Source organism: Apis mellifera, linkage group LG13 (assembly GCF_003254395.2).
Source record: "Apis mellifera strain DH4 linkage group LG13, Amel_HAv3.1, whole genome shotgun sequence".
Taxonomy (NCBI): Eukaryota; Metazoa; Arthropoda; class Insecta; order Hymenoptera; family Apidae; genus Apis; species Apis mellifera.
In genome coordinates, this window is record NC_037650.1 from 6,838,479 (window position 1) to 6,862,235 (window position 23,757).

General features: G+C 36.2%; 4 protein-coding genes across 6 annotated transcripts; 1 reads left to right on the forward strand and 3 right to left on the reverse strand.

Annotated features, from left to right (window-relative positions):
* Window positions 1–821: 821 nt before the first annotated feature.
* On the reverse strand, window positions 822–15,218 carry LOC552354 (protein slowmo). Its single transcript, XM_624730.6, has 5 exons — window positions 14,998–15,218; window positions 14,707–14,872; window positions 11,634–11,720; window positions 2,522–2,695; window positions 822–2,236 (listed from the first exon to the last, which is right to left on the reverse strand). The coding sequence occupies exons 1-5, from the start codon at window positions 15,027–15,029 to the stop codon at window positions 2,000–2,002; spliced, it is 696 nt and encodes a 231-aa protein (XP_624733.1). The 5' UTR covers window positions 15,030–15,218; the 3' UTR covers window positions 822–1,999.
* A 314-nt stretch (window positions 15,219–15,532) lies between these two features.
* LOC410463 (ATPase WRNIP1) lies at window positions 15,533–17,826 on the reverse strand. 2 transcript variants are annotated; one of them, XM_006560305.3, is made up of 5 exons: window positions 17,699–17,826; window positions 17,103–17,418; window positions 16,183–17,005; window positions 15,872–16,099; window positions 15,533–15,810 (listed from the first exon to the last, which is right to left on the reverse strand). In XM_006560305.3, the coding sequence occupies exons 2-5, from the start codon at window positions 17,286–17,288 to the stop codon at window positions 15,713–15,715; spliced, it is 1,335 nt and encodes a 444-aa protein (XP_006560368.1). In that variant the 5' UTR covers window positions 17,289–17,418; window positions 17,699–17,826; the 3' UTR covers window positions 15,533–15,712. The 2 variants fall into 2 exon arrangements, with proteins under 2 accessions (XP_006560368.1, XP_393943.5); XM_393943.6 differs by having other exon boundaries at window positions 17,675–17,766.
* LOC726815 (uncharacterized protein At4g17910) lies at window positions 17,708–19,551 on the forward strand. The gene is made up of 2 exons (XM_001122536.4): window positions 17,708–17,835; window positions 17,913–19,551. The coding sequence occupies exon 2, from the start codon at window positions 17,940–17,942 to the stop codon at window positions 19,509–19,511; it is 1,572 nt and encodes a 523-aa protein (XP_001122536.1). The 5' UTR covers window positions 17,708–17,835; window positions 17,913–17,939; the 3' UTR covers window positions 19,512–19,551.
* A 121-nt stretch (window positions 19,552–19,672) lies between these two features.
* On the reverse strand, window positions 19,673–23,210 carry LOC408434 (EGF domain-specific O-linked N-acetylglucosamine transferase). Of its 2 annotated transcripts, none has more exons than XM_006560307.2 (12): window positions 22,899–23,210; window positions 22,728–22,820; window positions 22,255–22,644; window positions 21,802–22,008; window positions 21,567–21,715; window positions 21,338–21,501; window positions 21,085–21,202; window positions 20,845–20,998; window positions 20,553–20,753; window positions 20,346–20,479; window positions 20,180–20,282; window positions 19,673–20,113 (listed from the first exon to the last, which is right to left on the reverse strand). In XM_006560307.2, the coding sequence occupies exons 3-12, from the start codon at window positions 22,435–22,437 to the stop codon at window positions 19,847–19,849; spliced, it is 1,680 nt and encodes a 559-aa protein (XP_006560370.1). In that variant the 5' UTR covers window positions 22,438–22,644; window positions 22,728–22,820; window positions 22,899–23,210; the 3' UTR covers window positions 19,673–19,846. The 2 variants fall into 2 exon arrangements, with proteins under 2 accessions (XP_006560370.1, XP_391981.3); XM_391981.6 differs by having other exon boundaries at window positions 21,085–21,205; window positions 22,899–23,209.
* Between the last annotated feature and the right edge of the window lie 547 nt (window positions 23,211–23,757).

Here is a 23,757-nt window from a genome sequence, read left to right on the forward strand (position 1 = left end):
CAGCCTACAAAGGGTACCACTCTCCTCTCTCTCTCTCTCTCTCTCTGATCGGAAGCTGTCAATATTTGTCCGTGTCCGGTAACCGAGCGATGAACCGTAACGTCATCAATTATCTCTTACATACCACCGGTCAAGCCCGACGTCAAATTTCGTCCGTTTCCCGCGCAAACGCGGCCGCCATGCACGCTCCATATAATCCATCTCATCCACGCTCGCTCGCTCACTTCCATTCCGTGTTTCTCTTTCTCTACTTACCTAGCTAGAGGAGGAGCGAGTCGGCTGGCCAGATTTGAGTAAACCGAATGGAAATTGTCTCTAGACCGCCGAGAACAATAATGAGACCCGGTCGAAATTCCACTTGGGTGGAAATTGCTCGGGCGGAATGTCGAGAGACCGGTCCTCCATCGTTGAATCGATACTTGGCCCGTATGATACGAGCGTGTTTCGTTTCCCCGCTCGTGTTCCACGCGTGTTCCAACTGTTCGCTGACTCGCGCGAATATTCCCCTGGGGGAGGAGGAGATCGAGGAGAAGGAACGAGGAGGACGAGAGAGAGAGAGAGAGAGATCGGGTATTTCGTGGCACGCGATTTAGAAATGATACGACGAGTATCGACGAGCACACCTGGGACGACTAACGTTTCTTCAACGATGATTTTTTTTTCTTATTTCGCTTGGCGGGATGAGCGTTACAAAAAAGAAAAAAAAAAAGGCTTCGATCGAAGATTATGCGCGCTCTGTTTACGCGTGTTCTTGAATTACTGTTGAATTTGATCTTGAATTTATTAATAATCGATGAAAAGTAAAAATGAAATTTGGCTGGTTGGATTTAAAAATAAATGTATTTCTATCTTCGTGGTTTCCAATTCAACAGTATATCGGAATAGAGGAATAATCTAAGATCTTTGGTTTAGATCAATCGACACGAATACACGTGCGTTGCTCTAGCTTCTATATTATATGAATTGAAACATCTATTTCGTTATGCCTTTTTTTTTTTATATATATATATATAATTTACATTTTCGATTTACTTGCTAAATTAACTACACTGTAATTGATGCACAAGCCACGAGCGGACATTAGAATGCTTAGCAAATAATGGAAAAAAAAGAATATTTCCTCGATATTATTTGGAACATGACATGAGAATTCAATACTAAGGAAAAATGATATAGCACCGATTAAACATCGTTTTCAACGGTGCTTTGCAACGAAATCACGTCTCAATGTAATTCCGCAAGAGTAATAATACTTAAACAAAAATGAGAGACTAAAGAGATAAGCGTTTGAGATAAATATTCATAGAGTCTCGCATCTCGTACGCAACACGTACGTTTTCCTTGCAAATAGTACGATGGTATACTTTTTTTTGGTAAATTTTCATTTAAATGAAATTCAGTTTCGTCTCGAGCCAATGAAACTGGACAATATCTTTCTCAAAAATAATCCTCGAACATCGAATTGCGATATTGTCAGATATTTTTGTTTGATCATTCTTGCCGTAGCTACACATCTCTTTCACTAAGGCGCTCTTTTAACTTCAGGGGAACGATTGGCGCGTTTACAAATTTTCTCGCAATATTTTTTCCTCGATAAAATATATCTTGATTTCGCTAAAAAGACGAATATTATTAACGCGTCTCAGTCTTTCTTTGAATCCTAAACGATACAAACATTTGTATGAAAAATTCGTTTAAACAATTTACTCCTTATTTGCGTTTTCCTAAAATAATTTACTAACCCCCGATAGCGTGATCAGCGTAAAATCATTGAAAACTCTCGTTATAATCCCGTTAATATCGATTCGATAAGGCAGTGGAATATAGAAATTCCTCCCGTGCGTAGATCTTTTGAACGAATCAGCAGCATCGAAACACGACAAATGGAATTATCTGTCTCTCTCTCTGTCGACGAACCACTTTATTTCATTCACAATCGTTCCATCGAAGATATACCGTAGCGTTAGTTAAAGAGATTGAAGCTAACGTGATATATTAGCTACAACTTTGGTATCGATTGAGATGGTGGAGGCACCGTCAAATTTTGAAATTCGTCGAACGATTTTTTCGCCACGTTTTGTATATCTTCCATCCCCTGTTTCGTTATGTTCGTGATGTCGTCCAATTGACGACGTGTTTGATTAAACAGATCATCTGTCGATTTCGCGGCGGAGGACGCGATATCTTTCACTTCCGTTTGGAGTTTCTCGATGACCCATTCCACTGCTTGACGACCCTGAAACGTGAATCGGATGCGAGGACGCATTGTTACCGTGCGAATTGCATCGCACCTAGTAAGGTATCGCCACTTTGGAATAATAAATAAATCGTTACGAAATCGTTGCACACGAAGATGAACAAATCTGCACGCTCGTCGTATAAATAACGACTTCGTTCCTCTTTATATGCAACAATTTCATAACGCGTTTCGATAGCAGGATGCAAAATTCAAACTCGAAAACTAGTAATCTTTAAATTGAAACAATATTTTTCAGGGGTTCTAAACTGGACAATCGTTTACCTTATTCGCGTTTTGTTCGATCGTCATCGTCAGTAACCTCTCTAAATGATCTATGAGCGGTACCCCTTGGATAGAAATGACCGCCTGTTGTGTTAAAAGCGTTGTCTCCGGATTCTCCGGATGCGGCGTATACGTGACCACCTCACCGACCGAAACGTGCTTGCCCAAGCTTATCTGGAAGCAAAAGAAAAAAATTATGCGAAAATGGGAAGAAAATTTCTCGCAATTCTTGTCATTAGAAACTGCTGGAACTCTCTTATTTTTAAGCTACGTGTGTTTCTCTCGTACTTTTCTATCGCGTGTCGTCGTACGACTCCACGGGGTTAACAACCTTCCACGGGCGGAAGGTTGGCGAGCATTATCGAGATAAAACGTTTCCGCGAAAGTGACGGCGTTGCCTTGAATAATCGATGCCAACGAAATAAAGGCTACGAGGGGAGGGAGGGCTATGCGCTCGTGATGCTCCTTGTCGCGGAACAAAATCGATGCACCGTTTGACCATTTACCCGACATTGTATTCCAAGTCGTTTAAAGTCTTCGTTATCCCGTTCACCGATCGTTAAATAAAACATTCCCCACGTTCTCGAATTATTCAAAAGACAACCTCTCTCTCTCTTTCTCTCTCCCTTTCTCATTCTTTCACGTGAATTTCACGTTGAAATTGTAACGACTCCTCGCAACAATTCCACGAGCTTTGATCAAATTTTAAAACGCACGTGCAACGTGAACGAATGATAGCGCGGATGCATAATAAATGGTCACAATTTCACGGTGGCCACGTTACGTATCGTTGGCGCGCAACATGCAATTGTGCATTCTCCACCTGCTTACTGCCAACCGAGACCGATAAAATACTCGAGCTATCCGCTCTTGTTTTCATCTCGCCAAGAGATTATTATATTACTTGGATCTTCAAATGAATTTTCGGAAAGAAAGAAAGAAACTTTTAATTTTAAATAGGCAGAAAGGGGAGGGAGGAAAAAGTCTTTGCAAAAAGGAAAAAAGAAATTCCTACACCGTGTAATCAACAACGATATTCTGGAAACAACAACGGTGGAGAGCAACCAAGGGCCAAAAGAATCAAAGAGGAGAGGTTCAACGAGATATTCGCGTGTCGTAACGTTTCGCTCGTTGGCGGGGACGATGAACACGTGTGGGGGGAGGGGAGTGGGTGCAACAACAATGATACGCCCGCCACTTGGAAAATTACATCATTATGAGTCGCGTACGGACTCGTTCGCGGCACCGCGGCACGAACCGCTGCGGCCGCGAAGCTGGAACAATTGAATCGCGGGGGTGCAATACGTTTCACGGGGGAATTAACGCCCGCGGCACATTGTGGATCCGCGTTGATCGAGATAGAGAGGCTTCCATACCCTCCATCCATACCCTCCGCCATATTGGCAATCAGTGAAGTCGACTGTGTTACTACACACCATCCTCCCCCCTTCCAAGCCTGCAGCAACCCCTCCACCCCGTCTTACGGCCTCATCACCCCGGCACAATCGGAAGAGGTCAAAAAATTAACGCCTCGCTTCAACCGGCGTTTCATCAATTACGCGCGGATCGAGGTTTAGGGAAAATGCGGATGGTTTAATTCGTCAGCCATTGGGGAATCGCTATTGAGGCGCGTTCAACGCTGTCGAATGCAGTTCTTTGTTCCCTCCATGTCGATAGAATCTCTATTGACGTTACACGACCGTTACGTCTGCTTGTCTCGATTCTTTGTTCTTTTTTTTTTTTAGCTCGCTCTTTTCATTCAGTTCGTTATTTACTTAAAAATACGGACGATTGTATAATGAGAAAAATAAACATCGAGGATAATTTTTTTTTTCCTTTATTTCTTTTTTCTTTTTTCTTTTTGTTTTTAATTCCGGTGAAAAGTTAGTTGCAAAAAAAAAAAAAAAAAAAAGAAAGGAAAAAACTCGGTTCGTTTGGCCGAGTTTTAAAGTTTTTCGGCCGAGAGAAGGTACGATTTTCAAAGCTCGTTGAACGAGACACGAAGTAATTTTCTCGCAGAAGCTACGTGAATGATGTAAATAGGATTCTTTTCAGTGTAAATAATTAGCACTTCGCGTTCTTTATCATTTAAACGTTTCGAGAACATTGGTTCTTTCCCGGGGAAGGAGGCCTCGAGTGTATAGAGAAGGAAATAAAGAAAGAAGAAATAAAGAAGATGGAAGAGGGTGTAATTGGAGGGACGGATGGTTTCATTGTAGCTTTCGTAACGAGCAACATTGAACGTGATAAGGACGCGTTTTTAAGCGCGGTAACGAGAGCGTGGCTCGCTTTACGCGAAACTGAGAATCACCGTGATTAGACGTCAAATGAAAAAAAACATCCTCCGTCTCCTTTATTTCTCCCAAGAATCAAAAGAAAAAGCTTCGAGATCATAATTGAAAAAAAAAAGAAAGAAAGAAAGGAAGAAAAGAAAAGACAAAAAAAGAAGACAAACGTTAATAATAAATTTATCATCTTCGTTACTTCATAATCGTAGCGTTAAAACTTCGTATAAAATATAATTCTCCGACTCCAAGTTTACTCGAGAATAAAAATCCGCTTCGAGTTCACCCGAGAATCTTCGAAACGCCTTCGACTCTTTCTCCTCAACGTCGAGATAAATCCCTTTTCCACGGGGAGGCATCGAGAGAAGAACTTTGTCCGCGAGATAGCCAATCTATCCCTTTCCCCCCTCTTTTTCGCCACAACGAACAACGCAATCATCCTTCGTTGTGTGTCGTCGAAATGTGTTCAGAAAAAAAAAAAAGCAAGATGCATCGTTCGTATCGGTCGTGAAAAAAAAAACTGAAGATGAGAAAAGAAGGAGGATAGGAAGAAAAAAGGGGGAGAAAAAAAAAAATAGAAGGAAGACACGTGGAAAAGGTAAACTGGGTGGCGCGCGATTTAATCCTATCAAGCGACGAACGATCGATCCCTCTTCCGGTTCTGGCGTCAACGACGAAGTAATTAATTTTCACTTTTTTTCGCCACGGCCAGCCTGCAGAGAGTAGGACGAAAAGCGTACATCGTCGATCCTGTCTCTACTCAACCCCTTCCCCCCCGCCCCCCCCTCCCGATCTAGCGCATCGGTTAATTGAAATTTTTTTCATCAGCCGCGCGTCGAAACCGATGTTTGCCAATCCCTCGGTCTCCGTGGCAAGCACGGCGTTTGCTTTTCATTTACCGCGGCATTGCGGTACGGTCACGTTTAGCAGCGCAGTTAGGGGTGAAAGTCGTTAACTAAAATCAAGACCGCGGTATAAAGAAAGGGATATACACTCGAGGCACGTGGCCCCGCAAAATTCAACGTAATCCTAATCACGGATAAAAAAAACTTCCCCTCTTATCGAGTAGAACTTTTGCTTAGCATTTTCATTTCCTTCGATTTCCTTTTTTTTTTTCAACTCGGGAGATTAAAAAAAACAGAGATTACGTTTTCGTTTCCAAATTCGTAACGCAGGAAAAAAAAAAGGAAAAGAAGTAAAAAATTTTCTTTCAAACTTCTTCTTCTTTTTCTAAAGGAATTAAATTAGAGAAGAGTGGTACAAGCTATCGATCGTTTTCCAATTTCAAAAATTCTCGACGATTCAACATTTTTCGGTCGATATAAGGGAGGAAGGGAGAGTGAAAGGGAGAGACCCGAAGTTGGTTCGAGAAGGGTGGTTATAGGCCGTTCTTCACCGCGCACTCGCGAGTAATTAGCATCGCCGCATAATTGAGAGGACTTGACAGATCCGGGTGGAGGCAGCATTGTTCGAGGTATTCGAAGGTATTCGATCGGGCTCGAGAGGGTGGCACGGCCGGAAGTCGAAATCTGTAGGTAGGACGCAACGTCGGAAACTGGATCGACCTCCGAATAGAGTTCGTGCCTCGGGCTTTCTCCGCTGCACGATAATCGCCGATTTCAGCGGATTTTGGCCAGATTGGGAATCGTGTGCTGACAAATCCGTATTAGATCATGTAAACGGGGGCTTCCAGTCATCTGATTCCACAGTTGGATGGATACGCGCGGTTTCATCCTACGTTCAATTCAATTACTTGTTTCCACGTCTATGTACATTTCTGAACAAACAAGAGTCCATATCCCTAGCCCGAATCGATACTCACCGCAAGCTTATGAAACATTCGGAAGAGTAACGAGCGCAAAATTTATATTAAACACGTACATGTCGAGTTGATTTCGACGGACAAATTAAATAAAAGTAGACGCAAATTTATCAAAAATATCTATCTAATATACGTATATACAGTAACGTAGCAACATGTGTCGATGTGTAAAGCAATAGCGCTGTCTTGCCGTCTGATATAAAATTTTTACAAAGTGACAAAGTATCCTCGAAAACGTGTACACACGCGATACGCATTTTCATTTCCCGTGCCTTAATCCATCCACTGTCGCGAGATGGATCATTAATATCCATTCTCGAAAACTTTCCCGACGAAACTGGTGGTGGCGGATCATCTCGGCGGGAAATATTTCGATGAGGGTGTCGCGTGACAACGCACACCCGGCACACAGAGTTCAGAGGGATTAAGGGGCTTCAAGTTGAAGCGTGTGTACAAGGGAGCACAGCTTTTCGCGCGAAAATACTACTCTAACAGTTAATCATTTTTCATTAACTTGGCCCACCCCCTCCCCTTTTTCTCTCCTCCTCCCCATATTTCAATTTTCGATTCGAAAAAAGCTGGCAGCGGCAAAATATATCCGTATAAAAGTACGTAAATGTTATTCCACGAATACGAGGATTTTTACCCGTGCGATTTGTTGTCTTTTATGATTTAGAGATTCCGCGTGTACAATAATTCAGTCGCACGGCGCACGGCATTCGGTCAGCGCAATCCAAACGCGACCCCCTCGAGATCTCCATCAGAAAAATCCACGGGGAGTCTATGAGCGGTGCTAGGATACATAACCGATACACGAGTTATTAATTCCCGTCCGATCTCCCCTTTGATACTCGCCCTCCCTCCCCCAATCGCCGTCATCGATACACTTGTGTCTCTCGTGTCTTGGATTTTCGCGCTCGCACGCATGGAAATTCGTGGCAGGGCGAAGGAAGGATCGTTAGAGAGAATGCACGAGTTGTCGCCGGTAAAATATTGTTCCGGCTTCCTTCGTGTCCGGCAACGGAATATCGCGGTAAACGCGCGAGAACGGAGATATTCTATTCTACCAGAGATTCGATTGATCTATCGCCTTCTACTTTCGACCACGAGAAGTGGAACGTATACGAAGTACGAAGTATTTTAGTGCTACTTGTACGGATTCGTGAAGCGAAATATCTTTTCCTATCTTTTCCAGACACCCTTACGTTCCATCAATTTTTAACCAACTCTATAATAACTGAGGGATTATAACTTTGGGAAATAATAGAGGATACTTATCAGTTTTGATGTCGGAAAAATGTGTCAGGTAGAGAATACTGTGTACGATGAACGAGTATGTAATCGATATCAAAGATCTCTCGAGAGTTTAAATTAAATGATGAACAGATTAACTGAAATAAATTCGTTTTGGGAAACAAAAAAAGGAAATTTATTGTCGAAAACGATGATACGCGAACGATACTATAATACGTATCTCATTGTTTCCATTGTATTTATACGTGATTAAGATCGGCGCAATCAGTTTAACAAAAAAAAGAAAAAAGAAAAAAATACTCGGCGAGATTCCCACTAGACGCATCAATCTGCATCAACGGTTGTAAAACATTTATCCACGCGTGAACGAATCCGGAAGTCACATGGACGCTTTACAACGCGTTTTAAATAATAACACGATTAACTTAACGCGATCGCGCGTCATGTGTTGCACGCCTGCAATATATCCGTTTGATAATCCGATAATATCCCATCCACCTGTACCACGGGGGAAATGTTTCATCAATTTTTTTTTTTTTCTTTTTCCTTTTTTTCTGTCAAACGGTTCTATTCACCGGAACATAACCGATGGGATTCCCCAGACGGTAAACGCGGCCATTGTTTTAGATTAACGATACCAGCGATTCTACAACGTCGCGCATACATTTACGCTTGCGTATCTATCCTCGCGAATCGACATGCGATAAATGGATCTCTTCTTCAAGAGAGATACACCTCTACACCCCCGAATCCGTGAACTCAACCGCAAAATATGCAAGCAGAGTGACCAATAATAGCAACGGCCTGATAGAGGACTCTATTATGCCCAAACCCGTGTACTCGATCCATATAACGCCGGATGCGTTTAGGTTCAACGATACGATGCCGCATTACCGTTTCAACGATACACGTATGCATCCCGCGTAACGTATGCATCAGCATCCCCAGCTACGGGGAGGGGTAAATTGCTAAAAGATATCTCCCCCTTGGGATTCGACGGGGATAGGTTATAACCTCTGGACTCTCGCTTATGTAGAATACCTATATTGCCGTTCCTCTCTCTCTCTCTCGCAATGTTCGTTTGTCCGTCGATGTGTACGCGGCGTTGGAGGAGGAGGAGGAGGAGGGGAGAGAGGGGATAGATGCACCGTGCATCGCTCACGCGTACAACGGGGCGGAGAAAGCGTTGACACCCCGCCGGGGATTGTTCAATTTTAGTTGAATCTCATCTCTAACCCTAGCTTCCTAGGCGAGGAGAGGAGAGGAGAGGAGAGGAGAGAGGCGGAAACGCGTCCCCGTAGATTACGCGGGGACGATCAGCGAGGAAATATCACAACGCGAAACCTTCCGTCTCGGAACCTTAATTGGAAAGACGACGAAAGTGGGGGAGGGAGGGGGAAAGGGGGCGACCGCGTCCTGCGTATTTCTCGCAAGACGAACGGCCCGCGTGACGTGGAAATTCCCCTATTACTCGCGATGGGTATTCCGCCCTGCGTTTGATACATCGGCCTAATCCATAAGGCCACCTGTATTTTCTTCGTGAGGAAGGAAAAGGTGAAAAGGAAGCCGAAGGAATGATGATTCGATATCTTTTTAGCGAATAATTCCTATAATTTTGCGCTAATTTTCATTGGAATCGGATAAATATTTATATTATGCACGGTTACGTGGCATTTAATCGTATCGTGTATTATCCAGAAATTATTTCTGGCAATTCATTCCACCCCCCCGGTAATAAACTCTCGGTTTTTAAAGATTTATTATCTCCGGTCGACTACGATAATTCGTTTCGAAATTGCGCGATTTTAAATAATTGATAACTTTAAAGAAAGTAAGGGGGCGGGATATAATTTATCCAAACACGATATTCGACGAGCACGTGTATCCGGAGGATCCGTGTTGTATCTCGTTCCACCATTTACGCATCATATTTGATGTATAGAGGCAAACAGCAAAGTTACATATAAAACAGCTGATGAATGGGACAGGTGGTAGCTTGCACGCCGTGTTAATATTTACGCAACAAGTCAGCCGCCGGATTTTCACGTGCGCGTCTCTTTCATATTTTTTGACTAAAAATTCTCTTAATACTTTGATAATACTTTGCCGAATTTTAAATATCCCCTCTTTTCGCTAACCACGATGATCCGAAAGATGAAACTAGACGCGAAACAAGTTGTTTTTTTTTTTCGATGTAAAAGCATCTACAAATTTGTGCAAGTCTAAGTATTGCACCACAAGATTGTTCGTGTGGTAAAAAAAAAACGATGGACGGCAACTTCTTATAGATGGAAAGGCTACGCTTTCTGCGCAGCTACCTGCAGGTATGATCGTCCATCATACCTGTAATGCATCGAGCATCTCCGGTTTCTCTTTTCTACTTTTTCGGTTCGGAAAATCGTGCGAGAAAGGAACGACGAGGAATGCCCCCTTCCCCCTCTTTCCTTTCTTCCCCAACCCGACATTTTCCGCCCTGTCTTCCCGAAACATCCTTCCACAACATCCGAAGGAGACCACGAAGCTATGCAACCCCCGGTAATGCGCGCATCAATAACCTATCATATCCAACATTCTAGAGATACGATGCAGCACACACACTCTGAGCCCCGACTCTGAGACGCGCCCGATCTCTTCCCGCGCTTATAACTCCGGTAAATGTATCTGCTACTCGAACTGGAAGCTCTCCGCTCCTCCATAACTCTCCTCCTCGGTAAATATTGCGCCGGTGAAGAATAGAATGGTTCGTGTCGCTTTTGTCGGCGGCTATTTTTCAAAATGCAAAATTGCGCGCGTTGTAAAAATACGCCGAAATATCCTCGCCTCCGCCTATTTTTCGATTACGTTACGCCGTGTTACAAGTTGGGGGGAGGGAGGGGGGACGCGTGTCGTCGGGGAAAAACCCCGATGTTGTAATTCCACAGGTGAAATTTCATCAACCTATTTTCCAATTACTCTTGCTGATCTCGATTCGAATGGAATTGAGAATATATTGATTGTTCGATTACACGGATAGGTACATCGAGTGGCCTCGCATGCGTGTGCGGGGCGAGCCGAGTTGCACTTCGTTCATCAAATTTATTTTCACCGTTCAAATGAATTGCTAATGCAAGCACATAGGGAAGGAATAGTGTGGATCCCGATCCCGTGTGAAATATTAAAATGTTCCCGAGTGGGCTGCCCGAGTGTACATGTTTTTTTGTAAAATTGAAGATACATTCGTTCCTCGTTTCTTTTCTTTCTTTCTTTTTTTTTTCTGCTCCACGCTTTATCGTCGAATTATTCGTTTCAATTAGATGGAACGCTAGTTGTAACGCGATTCGATGATCCGATACCGAAGTGCAAAGCAACATTTGCACGAGTGAATATCGATTTATTCATCCTCCATTTATCTCGTTTCGCAAAGATAAATTACAAATGCGGTCAGAGTACTTTGTCGAGTAATATGTGAGTAATAAAGAGCAAATGTAATGAAATCTCCGTAAAAGCATGCTTCACAGAAACACTCATCCGACTGATTAAACATTATACATGATATTTCGATTAACGATATGAATTAAGTGGAAACGAACCGGCAAACTATTTCCGGGAAATATCGTACGATAACGCGTTAATGCATCATTAATACAAAATATTATTGTAACACGCATAATAGTCAATTTTTCAAAGTATTTTGATTAATCTAAAAGTCGCCTGACCGATCGAATTAAATATAATTTATGTAAATATATAAGGGAAATATTAATGAACTCACGTTTACCGTCCTGACTACCATTTCTTTAGATTCTGGATTAACTTCACTCCATTCACTGGCAAAGTATGGACCCTGATGACCAAAGAACTGAAACATAAAGAAATGGAATCTTTTTTAGCAAAAATTCCATTGAAAAAGTAATAACGAGTGATAACGAATGATAATTGAAAGAATATTAGTGCTAAAGTATTAAAAAAATAAAATAAATCAAACAACGATTTACATAAATATCTAATTGCACGTGAAAAATATCCATAATTTCTTTTATGAGCTTTTAAATAAATATACAAATGTTTAAGAGAATATGATTAATAAGCGAGTCATATGAAAGTTGTTGTCCAAAGGTTGTTAATAAGAGAGAATCGATTATAGAGAATCGATAAAAAATTAAACTGAAAAAACAATGGAATAAAGAAAAATAATTTGTAGAAAAATAATATAAAATAAACACGTTCGTAAAACAATCACAAATTCTTTAGATTTATCACCATTACGTGATAGAAACAACGTAACAAAACTAATTTAATTTTATCGATGTAAGATTTAATTATCGATATACAATATTTATATTGAAGAATTAATTATCAAATTAATTTAACAGAGTTCAAAAAGCCAAGCTACGTGTCACGCCTCTAATTAATTATATTTCTCTGATTAATTATACTTTAATTGCGCGACCCAGTCAATTATTACAATGTCTATAAAGTCACGCCCGCATCGGTAACCGTTCCAATATCCAACGCGACTTGTTATTCGAGTGCATCTGTTAATTAGTCAGAAATTTTCGTCGATGCGGCAGTTGGCTCGACAAGCTTCGTTCCGAGGTGGAAGAAGGAAAAAGAAAAAAATAATAATAAAAATAAAAAAGCAAGGATCAGAAGGAAAGGGTTGAGCTGTTAACTCAAATTGAAACAAGGCTTTGCACTTTCCCTTCCCGTCAAGTAATTTCAAGAGTGGCTAAATGCGAAGGCGATACCTTCTTCCTTCCTTTTCTTTCTCTCCTCCCGCCTGCTATGCATTCGTTACGAAACTGTGATTCGAGGCATTCGGGCGAGAGAGCCGGTACAACAGGACAGCTTTGCGAAATGGCCAAAGCTTATAGAAAATCCTGCGAAAGGAAGCAATTCGCCGAGCCGAAAAAGATTCGAAGCTCGAATCTCCCCGTAGAGACCGGAGAAGAAACAGGGATGAAGGGAGTAGAGTAATCCTAAGGGAGGCTCTGGTATATATATATATTCCAAAACACAAGTGCCTGGCTGGATGATTGCCAAAGAGCGTAACATCGGTGGAAGTGCTCATTATGAAAGTTGATACGGTCGGTGTCGTTGTTTTGTAATTCCCTCTTGCCTTCGAGCCTGAACTCCCTTTCGCACACCTTCTTCTTGCTCCATGTTGTCGAAAGTTTCGAATTTCCTGCTGCTGGCTACTGCCGTTGTTTGTATAGATTGCTTGGTCAAACGGCAGCGAACTGTTTTGTCTATAAACTACTGCCAGGTAAAGGAGGGATGCATAACCCCGCGTGCAGATTGATTTCTTACGATATCTAAACTTTGAACAAACTCTATTGTTTGGGTAAATGGATATAATATGGATAAAGCGAAAATTATACAATGGATAAACGAAAAATATAAAATGGGAACGGAATGTATATTTATTATTTTTATTTTTATTATCAATTAAGATAATATTACAAATTATTGGCTTTGGAAATAGAAGAGTCTGAGAATCTATTAACATTAGCCGTTCTTTTGTATCAATATTAATAATATAAATAAAAAATAAATTATGTAAAAATTATATAAATACGTGTTATATAATTGACGATTGATTACCATTTTCATAATAGAAATGCATAATCCATTTAAAAAAATTGAAACAATGTAACATTAAACAACGTAAATTCTACACGCGTCAAATATAAATCTACGTACTTTTCAAAAATAATAAATTACGTAAACATTTTATTATTATAAACATGTCTTATTAGTTTGCATTAAACGGCACTTCGCCAATCACTTACGTATGCAATGCACGTAATTACTCGTGACATAGTGTCGTCCAATACTATAAATGTAATTACAAATTCACATATGATTTCTTAATATTTAAAGTTAATCTCGAAATAAAAATAATCTCTTTGTGCTTTGAAATTGAGAAAGAATCAAAGGTCGTTTCGATAAAAGAATACAAAACGTAAATAAATTTGTCTATGAGAATGCTTACTTAAAATCGATAATGTGAATAAGGTTTTTTTTAGTAAGGTTAACATTTTCTTTATTTCCATATTTCTCTGCTTTCATCAGCCAATGAAAATTTAACCTTGAAAATTATGAGTAACTTTAAATGATATCAGCGCTTATGCGGCTGATAGAAGAACTAATTGAAACAAATGGAAAATTTACAATGATGAATGGAATTTTATTTTGCCAACAATTAATTATGTATTGGAAACAAAAGATTTTATTTTCCAATGATTTTCCAATAAAAACAAACAAATATATTAAAAGTACTATTAAAAGATATCATAAAAAGATATCGGATAACAGATACATTGATTATTTCAAATTTCTTTTTTTCTAATTTTATATATAAGAAAATATTATGTTAAGTATTTGTATTAAATATGTGTAAAAGAAGATAATAATAAATAGATAACACGATGATATGATAACGTTAAAGATAAAATTGAATAGCATAATTAATATAATTAATAAAATCATTTCTAATTTGAAACGTTGATATATTTAAAGATTTTATATTTAAAAAAAAGTCAAAATTTTTGTATAATCAATTGTGTTTATATATATTATATCAAAAATCTACAATACAATGTAAATATCGTATTGCAACTTTCTAATTCTATTTATATGATTAAACTTCAATGACAAAGTGTAAAAAAATATACATATATTTAGAAATTTATTTGTTATTAGAATTTTATTAAGTTAAATTTATTTTTTAATAAATTTATATAGTTAATAATAATTTCTATATAACCTTTTTCAAGAGGTTATGCTCATCGTTATATGCTATTATAAATGACCTTAATAATTATTATTTTTAAAATACTTACTGGTAAAATCCATGTAGGAAAACGCCATTGAGTGGTAACCAATCTATGAGAATAAAGAACACCATCCTTAACTTTTCTATCGATAACATCCGTGCCCAAAACCGATGGATTTAAGGGATTTGGATATTTTCGGCATGCTGCTTTTACAACTGTTTCCCATGGATGACTACAAATGAAAAATATTAAAATTTCATATATCATATAATTTATTTTCTATTAAAAGAATGTCAAAAAACATTTTTATAGAAAAATTTAGAAAGTTAGAAATAAACTTGTACAAAAAACACTCACTCGAAAGTATGATGTGATGTCCACAACTTCATGTTTATAGAATTTTTTAGTATAACGTATGGAAAACACAATAATTTAAATTATTAACAATCATACGAAAACATTACACTTCGACACAGTGAGGCACGTTCACTGACTTCGAAACCTGATGTAACGTGAAAAAGAAAGCTTTCCAATGAACTTTAATCTTTTATTGTGTATCGATCTATCAAGAGTTGGTATACCTGTTTTCAGCAACCAATAAGGTTTATTTAAATTAAATTTGATTGGTCGGCGATTCCGCGCCATTTTCTATTAATTCAAACGCAAAATTTTCTTGTCAAATCACATTTAATTTAGTTATAATATTTGTTTTTCAGTGCAGTAAATCATAATTTCTATTATATATTTTTTCTTATTATATTTTTTTAAATAGATTGAACGATTTGAATTTAAATAATTTTAATATTTTTGCAATTTTAACATTTGTTTATACTTCGTATGTATAATAAATCGCGCGGTCATTTCGTAATAGTGTCAAAGGCAAAGTGAAACGTAGTTTAATTGTTAATTATTATTAATCATTGTTCAAATTATAGCAAAAGTATCAATTTTATGATTTCCTAAGTGATATATTCTAAGTTATAAATAAGATTTGTGTAGTGATTTGATTATTTTATTTGTTAAAATGTATAAAATAAAATTGTATACTCCAAACTTTGGAAGAAAGAAAAATTTACGAGTCTTCTGAAAAAAAATTAGCATGCAGTAAGCCAAGTGGTAAGTAATTTTCAACGTTTTCCTCTTTGGTTAGCACATTTTCTTTATGAAATCCTGTAAAGAATATCAAGTAAAAATAATAAAAAAATTTCATATTAAGTGTTTGATATCTTACCAAAAGTAGTATGAATTTTTTCTTGTCCTGATCTATCTCTAATATGTAATGGTACTACAGGCTGTGGACCTTTATGATTTATAATAATATTTTCAACACGTTTTAATGCATTATATACAAGTTGAGATTTTGGTGCTCTAGTCAAATATACAACACACTGAGTTAAAATCACATCGCATTCTGGCATTCCAATCATTTCACATCCATGCAAAGTATGAATAGCTATGCCTAGAAATAAAAATTAATTATAATACTTATTATATATATTATAATACTTATTATGATATTGAATCATTCTATAAAATATATACCTAGAGCATCTAAATCTGCTAAGCCAACATCTTCACTTGATATTCTTATTAATCTTCTTGCAATATCTACGGGATCTTCTTTAATGTCCATAATTCGTGCTAACCAATATAAAGATGCATTTTCTTTACCAGCTTTTATTGATTTATGTAAAGCAGAATATAAATGTTGTATATTGTTGCTTTGTTTATCGGATAACATATGTGTTTGTTTAACACTTTCTTTAACATCTTCTAAAGTTATTGAAACAAAATTAGAATTTAGCTTATTTGATATTTTAATTTTAATAGCCAATTCTAAATCATTCAATGCAACACGAGCATCTCCATCACATACTTCTGCTAACCAGTCAATAGCTGTTTTATTAATAAAAAAATGTGGTTTAGAACTAAAATTTAAATTATTTTCTAAATTAGTTGACAAATTTTTGAGTGAAAAATTATATATTTCTCCATTAATCGATGAAATTGCTTTACAAAGAATTTCTACAATATTTAACATTGTTAATTTATTTAAAGCAAATATTCGGCATCTACTTAATAAAGCAGAATTCAAACTATAAGATGGATTCTCTGTAGTTGTGCCAATTAAAGTAAATGTGCCTGTTTCAACATGTGGTAAAAAAATATCTTGTTGGAGTTTATTGAAACGATGTATTTTATCCATTATTACAATAATTTGATTGAATTTTGATTCAGTTTTTGTTTTATTAATAATGTTTTTGATGTTACTCACACCAGAAGATGTTGCAGAAAGATTTATGATATTTACTTTCTCTCCATGCATTTCTTTGCTTATCTTTGATATAATATTAGTTAGAGATGTCTATAAAAATATTTCATATTAGTACTATTTCATATTAATACTAATTTCAAAAATTAATATTAATAATATTTAAGATATGATAAAAAATAATAATTACTTTTCCACATCCTGGTGGACCCCAGAATATCATACTAGGAATATGACCTTTTGTTAATAATTGTTGTAATATTGTATTAGATCCAACAACTTTTTCTTGTCCTATATAATCGTGAAAGCATGCAGGCCTCATTTTTTCAGCAAGGGAAATCAATTCTTGGTTTTGTACCGATTGCTGTTGATTCATGTTTTTTATACTAATCAATGTATTGGTTTTATATTTTTTAATGAATTTATTTTATTAATCTTCTTTCATAAAAAATTTCTTTGGCGTTTTCTTTGGTATTTCTTATGGTATTTCATTTGAAATTATATCCCTTAAAAAAATATAAATCAACATGATTATCTATATTCTTTATATATACATATTAAAATTTTTTTATACAATATACGAATTATAATGATACAATTTGAATTTCTTTATTTTTATAATATTCAAAAGTTAAGTTATCTATTATTAAAGTATAGGTTATTTTGTATAATATGAATATCAGAAAAATACAAATGTTTTAAATTTTTAATTTTTTATTTTTTCTTTTTTTATTTTAAAAATATTATTTTTCAAAAACTGACAATCGCCAAAATAAATCATCGCACCATCTATTACGTGCTTATCGTGTACGTTTCAGTATAAATACACGTGATTCATTTGTAGTCAAGTCAACTTTATAATTTTAATTATTATTTAAATTATATAATATTTTAAGATAAAAATTCAGATAATGTTCTTTCAAGTAAGTTGAGATTGATGGAAAATTTTTGGATAATATTTTGTATTATCAATAATATCTCTTTTTAAATTTTTCATCAGGAAAAATAATTATTCACTTTATACAACATGTCAAACTCGTGGAATAAGAACAATTATCGTCAACAACAAGAAGCATTTATTTCTGGTCATGGTGGGACAACATCCAGAGAAGTTATATATGCTATTATGCCAAATATTTGTAGTATTTTATTGACTACAACTATAATAGGTCTTTTCAATGAGGTTATCCATAGAAATATTAGAGTTTTAATAGAATTTGCATTAATTGTAATTCCATCTATTTTATGTTGTACTATATTATCTGAATATGTTATTACTGTCTGTTTTATTATGATGGCAATATCTGCTATTAATATTTTAATATTAGGATTTAATTTGAATTCTTTACCAATACATCATAGGAAATTTCCTTGCGACAAAAAACCTTTCATTACAAATTTCAGAGCATTAACTAACATAATAACAGCAATATGTATATTAGCTATAGATTTTCATATTTTTCCTCGTAAATTTGCCAAAACTGAAATATTTGGATATAGTTTAATGGATTCTGGTGTTGGATTATTTATATTAGCTAATGCTTTAGTAGCTCCAGAGGCTAAAGATTTTACTCCTAAACCTAGAATAGGTTTTTTTCATACTATATCAAAAAATATAAAATATACAGCAAGAAGTTGTATTCCACTATTAATATTGGGTTTTGGTAGATCTGTTGCAATTGAAATTTTAGGATATCAAAAACACGTAACTGAATATGGTGTTCATTGGAATTTTTTTATAACTCTTGCTTTTGTTAAACTATTTACTAGTTCTATAACAAGTACCATCAATTCAAAATACTCATTGTTATCAGGAATATGGATTTTGGGGATGCATGAATATGTTTTGAGTACTAAAGGGTTAAAGGAGTGGGTTTTAAGCAACAAACCAAGAGATGATTTCGTATCTGCTAATCGGGAAGGTGTAGTATCTGTTCCTGGATACGTTGGACTTTATCTAATAGGTGTAGCAATTGGTAGATTAATTCATTCCACTTATCAGAATTCACAAGCACAAAATTCATTCCAGCATAAACTTAAAATAATTCATATTAAATTGTTTGGATATGAATTTGATGCAAATTATAATGAATCCATGATTTTATGTATTAAATTATCTTTAATATCAGCTCAAACTTGCGCAGCTACTTTATTTTGTGACACATACTTTAGAGTATCTAGACGTTTAGCAAATGCAGGATATTGCATGTGGATTCTTACTTTGGGTGTCATGATACTTACGTTATTGCTATTGATAGAAATAATATCCGATATATTAGTTTATAAAAACATAGATTTAGAGTACGATCAAAAGAAAACTAAAATGCAGAAAACGAATATAAAAAATAAACGAGAAACCGTATCTGATAAATATGAAAAAAACATAGCAGAAAATACCATCGAAATATTCGAAGCTGTTAATTACAATGGTCTAATTTTCTTTTTATTTTCGAACTTAATGACTGGTGGTATTAATATGTTAGTACGTACGTTATATATAAATGAATTAAATGCTGTGCAAATATTGATCGCATATATGGCTGTAAATGTATTGTCAGTTTTATTATTGTACAGAAAACAGGTACAAATTAAATTATAAATAAAACGTGCGACATTTACTAATTGCACATTGCAATGTATGCAATTTTCTACTTTATAAAATTAAATTATGAATCGGCATAAACAATTAACTTCAAAATATTTACACTGCCATTGCATAGACATATCATATTGTATTTCATATTTATTGCTGCTCTTTTCTTTTTTTTTTTTTTTTTTAATAAAATAAGTATGTACATATATATGTATAAAAATAAGTAAAACATTTAGTTGGTAACAAATCGTTTCATTCATTCAATATTTAAGTCTAGTAATCTTGAGCCTATCGTTCAAATGTTTCGTTGTCATCGAAATAAATTATCTAAATATATTCATTTATAATTCATCTTTGGATCGAGTATCGGATTTTAATTCGGTTACTTCTTTCGATTTAGAAGTTGCACTTTCTTTTACATCACTCATTACGTTAGTTTGATTTTTCATTTCTGTTCCCTTGTGTTGAATCTTTTTAGCGACAAAGTTTTTAAACGAATCATGATTTTTTACATAATCGGTAGCCTGCGAAACTATACGTAAAAATTCTTCAACATCGAAACTGTAATTCGTGAATTTTGCATGCGCTCCTCCATCAGGATGCGTACCCTATTTAATTATTTTCACAATAAATGTCAAATGAAATTTCTTATTTCAAAAAAAATAATTACTTACAGGATCTTGTTGCACTAATTTCGAATTATTTTCCCATGTAAAGTATTTTACACCGCGCAAACGAGCTAGATCTTTATAACATCCTGGATCTTCACAATTATATCTATATAATAATAATGTGTCAGATTTTCTTGAGAAAAAAAAAAAGATATTCAATCATACGTACATTTCAAATACTGCTGCCCAATCTGGCAGAAACATAAGATGCGTTAATCCAGCTCCATGTATACCAATAAAGATATCAGAATTTCTTGTGATTTCCAATTGTTTCTTAAATGATACTTTTTTATTATATACTACCTATATAAAAAAAAAGGATTTTCATTATACTTCTATTCATTTTAGACATTCATATCATTCTTTTAATCAATACCTTTTTCACTTTGTATAGAGGATTTTCTTTCAAAGCCCTCACCAATTCATCCTCGTTCAAAATTCTTCGATATTGAGTATCTCTGCTAAGCAGAGTAACTCTTATTCTTTGGTTCTTCCTTTCATGGAGAGGTATACGCAATCTGTGCAACACATGTTCGCCGAAAGCTTTGAACAATCCACTGTTCTCACAGCCGTAAATCTAAAAATTATATTCATCGATTGTAAAAATTAATCGTTCGATTCTTGCGATTATCGATTAAAAAAGAAAAAAAAAATATGTATAATCGTACAAGAGGTGTGTTATAGTATAGACCAAAAATCATGCGCGGCAATAAGGGGAATACAAGATTCTTGAAACAGACGGTTTCTCCTCGGAACGTTTTCAAATCCCACAGCGGGTTTCTCGTGAAAGCCTCGAAAGCGTCTTGGAACGCAGAACGATAGCTGAAAGTAGCAAAGAAATTCATTTAATGTAGTATTTAATAATCTCGTGGTTTTTTTTTTCCTTTTCGCGATCGGTGTCGGTTTACCTGTAGCTTTCCCAAATCATTATGTGATTATCGGTACTGAAGCCGGCTGGATGCGAGAGATTTACGTGCAATGACGCGTATAAGTTGAAAAAGTCGCAGAAATGATGATACATGTTTACTACTGAAACAGAACGACTTTGACAAATGAACGAGATGCGGGATATTCGCTAATTTGACAGATTTTTTTTTTTTTTTTTACGACACCATTGTTGATCATGGCGTTCATTCCTTACGACTCATCCTTACGACTTACTAGCGTCTATTTTCATTACGAATGTTGGCTTCTCGATCACGATATCACAATCGTGATTGACGATTGGTGGTCGTGATAACTTGCGGAAATTTCGTAGTTCAGGTCCCCAAGATTGCAATGGACTAATATGATCCGCGTTCTCTTCTAATCTCTTTTCGTTTAATCTGGATTAAAAGGAGACGGAATTTAAATGTTTAATCGTTGCCTTGTTAACAAAGTTTTTACTCACGTGCAGTATCCTCCAATTTGACCTTCTTTCAAGACATCCATCTTGTATCGTATAGGTTCCTTCCTTCTGATTAGATCCGTGAAATTGATCATAATATTCCTTGCTCGGCAAAATCTCATGTGTTCCGAGCATTCCAGAGACGAGTCATCCTGGGAATCGATCGAAGTTAAGGGAAAGAAATAGGAATTACGAGTCGAGAACAATCGGAATCGCGCTAAATCTATATAAAACTTACCACGAACAACGGTTCGCAAAAAATCGACATTTCTTTTCTTTGATCGCGTACGTAGCCAAAGTCGCCTTGAGCGTAAAACGTCTCTACCTGTGCTTTTTTCGTAGTCACCCATCCTCTGTGATCACCTGGACATTGAGGAACGGAAAAAGAATTTTCGGCTTTGCAATTCGGCTCGTAACCCCAACAAGCTTTGGTATCAAGGCTATCCTAAGTTTTTCCAAGAAAAATTCTTCGTTAATATTCATCTTTTGTTAACTCGAATCATTTTACAATTCGTTCACGTGTGCAAAATCCCCGTGACGCTTCCGTGACGACTATTCGTGCAAGCAATGAAAACCAGCAAGAAAAAAAAAAAAAAAGAAAGAAAATGAAAATGTATACACCGAATGCGTAATTTCACCTTTTAATCGATAAATCCTTGCATAATCGCGTTATTAACACACCGCGTATTACCTTGTACGGACAGACGGTATTATTGCGGCACTCTTGGGCCACCGTGGGAAAATAGTTGAAGTAATACTTGATGTGATCAGAGGGCAGATCAATATCCGTGTAATTACTGTACGTGGATGTGACCGCGAACACAATCACGATCGTCACTGAGCATTTAATACTTAACGCGTGATCGATCATCATAGCGGGATGCACTAATGAAAATTAAACCGGGATTCCCTGAGAGAAGGTGGCGTGCACTCGCTTTACGGAGTGACTGTATCGGCGTGAATGGAGGAGGAGGAACCACCTGTAAGAGTGGATGGGTATATGACCTCATCTACTGTGCGTACTCTCTGTCCACACACAACACGAACGTCCGTACACCCACACGAACGCCGAGCGTGCCTCCTTAAAAGAATCGGTGAAAGTCAATGCTAGAAGTTAGAACACCCGGTAAACTTACATCACGTATAAACTAAACGTTTTCCTACCTATCTAGCTATCCTTGAGCATTGCTCACCGTGGAAAAAAACGTTCTAGAGGGCCTTCGTTTTATTTTCAAAATCATACCGGTATTTAAAATCCTGTTGTAACCCAATCGGTAATATAGTCGGTCCTATATATGCATCTTAACGGTGAAAATAATGATTAAAAGTACTCACACGCGTGATACGGAGCGGATATCCTCAAGTTCTTTCACCTTGAGACACTGCGAGGCAGGAAACCGTGGGACTTTACTTTCACGCACGATCGATTGCTTCCATGATGTATAGTTTCAACATGGCTGAACACAGTCGTAATTTCGTATTTCATATCGATGAAACTATTTCTCGTATCAATTAATTAACGTCGAATAAATGGAATGGAAGACACGTTGTTTTACGAACGATTTAGAACATTATCGTAATGCGATTTATTGGAATTTCAATTTTTTTGAATTAATAAACATCCGATGAAATAAATCGTCACGTGATGGAATAAATTGTTGGAGTTCGCCATCTATAAGATTTAAGGAATAACTGCATTCCTAAGTTTTTTTTCTACGGAGAATAAAGTATTTTCCTATATTTGCGATCCTCGATATTAAATTTTCTTTTTAATCAAATATTGGTAAGTTCGTGGGAGGATCACTACCAACGTTACCGATCCAGGATAAAATTGGTACTGTAGATCTCATCCGTGGATAAAAAGATCTAAATACGTGAGAAAAAAATACGTTCTTTATCGATAGAAGGTAGAGTAGAAAAACACAAAATTAAAAAAAAGAAAAAAAATTAATTATAAAAATTTTTATAATATCGATCCAGATCCAAATTTCTTCAATTTTTTCTTACATACACATTTATCGAAGTATATATATCGTTTGAATAAATAATAATCAATAGTTAACGAATAAACGGAAACAAAGAGAAGAAAAGTAAACTGGCGCCAAAAAATTTGAAATTCCATCATAGATTTAATTCAAGAAATTCTCGTTCCTCAAAATCGATCTTGAATAACTACAATGATAATGCAACGAGT

Excerpts from the sequence above, each read along its gene's own strand:
- LOC408434 (XM_391981.6), bottom strand. The coding sequence starts at position 22,437 with ATGATGATCGATCACGCGTTAAGTATTAAATGCTCAGTGACGATCGTG. Across the intron at positions 22,009-22,254 it reads ATACCGTCTGTCCGTACAAG|GATAGCCTTGATACCAAAGC; the intron begins GTAATACGCGGT and ends GGAAAAACTTAG. Across the intron at positions 20,480-20,552 it reads CTCTATACAAAGTGAAAAAG|GTAGTATATAATAAAAAAGT; the intron begins GTATTGATTAAA and ends TTTTTTATATAG.
- LOC552354 (XM_624730.6), bottom strand. The coding sequence starts at position 15,029 with ATGAAGTTGTGGACATCACATCATACTTTCGA. Across the intron at positions 14,873-14,997 it reads ACATCACATCATACTTTCGA|TCATCCATGGGAAACAGTTG; the intron begins GTGAGTGTTTTT and ends TTTCATTTGTAG. Across the intron at positions 11,721-14,706 it reads TTCCTACATGGATTTTACCA|TTCTTTGGTCATCAGGGTCC; the intron begins GTAAGTATTTTA and ends TTTATGTTTCAG.
- LOC410463 (XM_006560305.3), bottom strand. The coding sequence starts at position 17,288 with ATGAATCAACAGCAATCGGTACAAAACCAAGAATTGATTTCCCTTGCT. Across the intron at positions 16,100-16,182 it reads AGCAGATTTAGATGCTCTAG|GCATAGCTATTCATACTTTG; the intron begins GTATATATTTTA and ends TTTTATTTCTAG. Across the intron at positions 15,811-15,871 it reads AAAAATTCATACTACTTTTG|GATTTCATAAAGAAAATGTG; the intron begins GTAAGATATCAA and ends TATTCTTTACAG.
- LOC726815 (XM_001122536.4), top strand. The coding sequence starts at position 17,940 with ATGTCAAACTCGTGGAATAAGAACAATTATCGTCAACAACAAGAAGCA.